General features: G+C 31.7%; 2 protein-coding genes across 2 annotated transcripts in view; both read right to left on the bottom strand.

Moving 5' to 3' along the window:
• Positions 1 to 760, bottom strand: part of LOC105618600 — a 2,311-nt gene extending 1,551 nt beyond the window's left edge. The window contains exon 1 of the mRNA XM_012200129.1: positions 388 to 760. Coding sequence (XP_012055519.1) covers positions 388 to 760 — 373 coding nt within the window. The remainder of the gene's footprint in view (positions 1 to 387) is intronic.
• Positions 761 to 2,004: 1,244 nt separating this feature from the next.
• LOC105618598 lies at positions 2,005 to 4,066 on the bottom strand. The gene is made up of 3 exons (XM_012200128.1): positions 3,856 to 4,066; positions 3,033 to 3,218; positions 2,005 to 2,372 (listed from the first exon to the last, which is right to left on the bottom strand). The coding sequence occupies exons 1-3, from the start codon at positions 4,064 to 4,066 to the stop codon at positions 2,005 to 2,007; spliced, it is 765 nt and encodes a 254-aa protein (XP_012055518.1).
• Positions 4,067 to 5,810: the final 1,744 nt, after the last annotated feature.

Below are 5,810 nucleotides of genomic sequence, written 5' to 3'. Positions count from 1 at the left end.
AGAGAGAGAGAGAGATGTTTATTATATTTATATAGTGAAGATTTTAATATCTCCTTCTCCCTTTAAATATTTATATTTTATGAAAAATGATTGCTTTTTTAACTTATTGAAACTATTTTTTAAAAAATGTAATTTTGTATAGAATTTATGGAATTTAAAGATAAGTATTTCAAATGACCTTGCCATTACTAGCAAATTTCCTCAAATTATTTTAATCACAGTCTCGTTATGCAAATTCACAAAAACTTGAAAAAAACGCTCTAGTTACCGCTAATTTACAAATTTGACAGCATTGTTCTATCCAAATACAAAACAATCAGTTAAATACAAAACAATCAGTTCCGTTTTAAAAATTCAATTTATAATTTTTTGTAATGCATCGTTTACCTTCGGATGTTCCACGTGCCAAGCTTCTGAGTTCTATATCGATGTTTCTTTGACCAAGAGCGCGTGCAAATAAACCAGCAGTTGAGGCATCATTAGGAAGATTAATTTGAACTTTTCGACTTCTCAGGAATTTTTCGATCCTGCTTACGAGCGGATCCGTGCTCTCTTCTGTTAGTTCCCCATCCTCTGCAACCTTTTCCAGGGTTATTACATCGCCGTAAACATCAATGGTGTCCTTTCTGTTGATTTCGTCCATCGCTTTCATGAGCTTCTCTTCTAAATGTTCCAAACTGTTTCCATCTTCCTGGCCTGAACCGGCTATCACCAACGTCAGCAATTGCAACGCTAAGAGGATGGTTACTTTGGTCTTCATAGTTACGAAGTACTATATAGCGTGACTCCGAAGAAGCGTTTTTGACTGTTTGCCCCCAGGGACATTTTTCTTTTATATGAACAATCGACTAGTGGTGGGGCCATATTGAACCATTTGGCAAGCAACGTGCAAGGGCAGTAGTGTCAAGAATTTTAATTCTGCCGACTCTCTGAAGAACTGAACATGCAATGCACAAGAATCGCGTGACTAAGAATACGTCGACTCAAGTAAATTTCCCTTTTACTTTCAGAATTTTACTATCTAACCTAGGAAATGTCTTAAGTTTTTCAGGCTAAAAAGTCTTTTTTAATAAAAAAAATAATTATAAATAATTATAAAGTTTTATATGTAAAAGTAATAATTAAAGTTTTCTGTAATAAAATTGAATTAAATTTCAAAAATATTGCATTTTATTGCTCAGATATTTTTCTTTTAATATATATTACGTTTTTTTGAATAAATATATTGTAAAAAAGAAATCTATTTCAATTAAGAAATTTCTAATTAATTTACATATATCTACAGTTTATTTGCATCACGTATACATACAATAGTTTGTAAGTCTGACTTTAAGCAATTATCATCTCCTATGTTTACGATCAGCGTACATCATCAACGCCTTCTTACACACAGTTTAGTGAAAATTAGATTTCCGTGTCTCTTGGTGACACGGCATGGTATGTAAAACTTGTGTCCCAAATCATGCAGTCATCGGAAGCCGCTTGAACAAGAGAAATGGAACGAGCGACAGAAGTGACGGTCAACCGAAAGAAAGACCGAAGAAAAGAAGTGGGAGTGTAAATGACCTATAGGAATGCTCATATACGATTGGAATCGGATATGAGCTCAGCCGACTACAATTGCGTGCCGAAAGTTGTCAATATTTCGTCTTAGCAAAAACTAATCACGTACAAGGTTTTTCTATGCATTGTGTTGATCGAATCTTATTGTGACAATAATTTCTCCAAATTAGAAATTTTATTCTGATTTAATTTCACAAGAGTGGAAACAAAGAATTTTCTACAAATATTTTTTCTGGAATAATAAATAATTTATTAAGTACAAACAATTTAATTGTTTAATACATACAATTAACCAATAATTTATTTAATTGATAAATTACATTATGATGTACATATAAATACTATAATATAGTCGTAGGTGGGTCCAATGGCCTCGAAAAAGTTTTTTGGCTCCGTGAGATATGGCTTTTAAGTTTCTCCATGGCAGATAACAAAAATATCTTAATTATTCGATACGGCATTCGGTACGTGAGCAGGATATGCCAAATTTTGGGCGTCCATTTTCGAATCAGCGTTCAAGTTTCTGTAGTATCCTTGTTGCTGGGATCCACTTCCAGTGGACCAACTTCCAGCACCGTAGTCATACAAAGGAGGTCCAGGATTTTTATTAAAGAAACCACCCACATTGCTACCGCTAAAAAGCTTCTGCATTATCACGTAACCGGTAGCAAGTAAGGCGAGTTTACCGAAGATTAAAGCTTTTACAGTTAGCAGACCTAAGCCAAAAAGCAAGAGCGGTGCAAGTGCGAAGATCTTGAGACCCGCTGCAGCAATCAATGGCAGAAATACTTTCTTGATCTTGGCGCGTCCTAATTATAAGAAAATAAATTAACATAATTAGCTATAGAAGTTATTATGAGATTATAAAATCGATATAAAAAAATGCATCAATAATATAAAAATATTAAAGTTAAACTTAATTATTTAAAGATATAAATTATGTAATTATGTAAAGATATAAAATTCATATTTTAATAAATGTAAAAATATCGATATAAGCTTAATATTAAGCTTACAATATTAATCAGAATCTTTTGATATATTATATGAAGATATTTAAATTAATAATTTTATGCCTTTCGAACACAGATCAATAATACTAATTATCGATATTTGGAAGATGTAAAAATTAAGTAATTAATGAAAGTGTGTGTGAAATTAATGGGGATGTTATATTTTATTTTTAACAATACAATTATGAATTACTCAAATATTTTAAAATACATTTGAGATGGAAAGCGAAACATTTTTTCTTGAAGAACGAGTTTACTCGGAACAGGTTCAGACGTCAGCGTCATACATATAGATATCACGGAGGTGAAAGGCATGCTGAGATGCTTATTCGTTTATACTCATGACGTCGCGAATCCGTAACGTTAATCGAATAGACATAATCAAGGAAAGGTGAACGATTGCGTAACTGAGATACTTAGTGAGTACTTAGTGAAGGTAAAAGGAATAAGACTTACCTTCAGTGAGGGCGCGAGAAATTGAACCTTCGGGTATGTCAAATTTCAAACTATGGCTCTTCGTAAAAGAGACAACGGAATCGTACAACATATTCAAAAGTTTTATCATTCTATCGGTATTCTCGCGTGGTAGTTCATTCATGATTTCCTTTTCGTTCATTTCTAAATTCCTGCTAAAGCGCTCCACTATAACAATGTTTTTAAGCAAGAAAAATATTTATCAATTGTTAACGTAATTATTATCTCTTTCAAAATATTACAAGAATATAATTTCATCAAGTGCGTTTAAAAGCAAATATAGCTAATTTCTTTAAAATTACAACATATTCTTCAATATTTTTATAATTTGTATTATATTAATTCAGAGTAATATATAATATTTGTTATATCTTATAGTGTATAAATAACAGTTGTAAATCTGTGCAGAAAGAATGCTATAGTTGCCACAACCAGAAATAATGATAATTTTCGTCCATCAATAAATTTGGTTGTAATAAATGTAAGATGGACATAATAGCCACAACTATTACTATTATGTCAATTTTACGGTTATCACAATCTATCAGTACTATAATTCTTGTAAACCAAAAAATTGATGGGCATCTTTTGATCGCAGCAACCATAGCCGTTTCTCCGTGTAATATCATTTAAACTTAATATTAGCCCTAATAGCTTTATTTAACACTTTTTCGGGATACATCCTGAAGATGTTCTTAGAATGTTTTTTTTATGTTCTCAGGATGTCGTTTTGGCGTAGAGTATATATGGTTAAATTTTTTTTTAAATTATATGTAATATATATGTAATAAATACAAGAACTTACTTGGGATATCTCGTACGAAAGTCACACCATCGATGATTTCGATGTTGCTCGATCGAGCCGCTCTATTAAGAACACCGATAGTCTTCACGAACATGCAGCTGAAGAACGCATTGTCGTACTCCGCACAATTCAAATTTTGAGATGGTTGTACGTCTGTAGGTCCTGCTGCAGTATACGCAGCAAGAAGTACTAGCGTCAGAAATTTGTTCATTTTCTCGTCGTCTAATCACGTCGTCACGGAATGGAATACAGAGAGGCAGTGGTCGAAGACGAAGCAAACTACTCCCCGGAAAATTTTCGGAACAAAGTGTGACCTGGCCCTGCGGCGCTTGAATCTTTATAGGTGTGCACCATGTAGGACCCTCCTCGGTATCCCCACTCTGGATGAAACGACGACGAGACGTATGACGACAAGAAACGATGAGACGAACGACTCATCATTGCAGGTAAATGCCGTCAGCCACCTCCCCAGAGAACTTTCTTCGATAATTTTTAAACAAACGAATGACTACATGGAGAGACGTCACCGTTTGGGTGGACCTAGAAGTCGCTCTCCCTAACGTCGAGAGAAGTTTATGTTTATCACAGTAACCATTGAGAATTTGGGTTAGTAGGGGAGATAACATTCATTATAAATTTAGGGATTATTTCTGTATATAAGGGAAGGACCTTTGAGAAATAGAATTTTTCGTTGTCATTATATCTAAAAAAAATTATTAATATTTCTGGTGACACTATTTTGATTCATTGTTCTAAATATATATATATATTATATGTGTGTGTGTGTGTGTGTGTGTGTGTGTGTGTGTGTGTGTGTGTGTGTGTGTGTATGTATGTGTGTGTGGGAGGGAGAGGATGAATGGAACATATTTTATAATTTAGTCTTAAAAAGATATATAGATACGTTTTATTTTTTAAGATACAGCTTCCTTTCTTTTCGTTTGTAAAATTAATATCATTTTGACATATGCCACTTTCTGTTTATTCTTCTCTTACAACAAATTATTTAGAAAACTGATGACAAACGTGCATTTCGCATCTCGTCGCCATTCATGATTACACATGCTTCGCGGTCGCGAACATACACTTGTCTTATGAATAGCATGTGCGTGTGCATTTAGGTGACGCTAAATGTGGACAATTCCTAGTAGTAATTTTCCTTCAAATTGTGAGTAAAACAATCGTAAACATATTGCAGAAGATATAATTTTAAATGATATTAACTGAAATTAAAAATAAAACAAATAAACAAAATTTTTAAAAATCATTTATTATGTCTATTTATTAATGATTTATTAATGATTTTATAATGTGTTAATTTAGCATTAAATATTTTTTTTTTTTTTTTGAGGAATCCAAGCATCATAACATAACTTTCTTTGTGAAATGGACTGATGCATTCTCCTCTATAACCACGTGCACTAGGTCGTTTACCTTGACCCAGCCATGAGTTCATTGGTAATATGAGAGAACAGACATATATCAGAGATGTAATCTCTGATATAAGTTTAAGGTTTTCTGATATATATAACTTAAATTGATAAAATTTTTACTTTTTTTTAATACTTTTGTATTTATTTGATTGTTTTATCATATTATATTGTTATTTAGTATATAAAATATAATATTATAAAATATAATTATTGTAAATAAGAAATTATGTGACTATTAAATAACTCTATCTTTATAAATAATATATGTATATGTATATAATAAACTATTATTATAGGTTCATTTTGTTTTTTATGTTTGTTACAATTATTTAGCTCGGATCTACAAAAATTTCTATCATTGTGTAAAAAATTCTATTTCTCAACATTAAAAGTAATTCAAGATAAAAGAAGGAATTATCACATTTGCAAAATTATTACGCAAGACATACACAATATTCCTTTTTGGAAAAGAAAATCTAAATAGTGGATTTATAAGAAATCGCATATATCTTTTTAACATTA

The sequence above is a fragment of the Atta cephalotes genome (assembly GCF_000143395.1).
Source record: "Atta cephalotes unplaced genomic scaffold scaffold00017, whole genome shotgun sequence".
NCBI lineage: Eukaryota > Metazoa > Arthropoda > Insecta > Hymenoptera > Formicidae > Atta > Atta cephalotes.
Note: the sequence above shows the minus strand (reverse complement) of the source record. Positions and strands in the feature narration are given on the sequence as shown.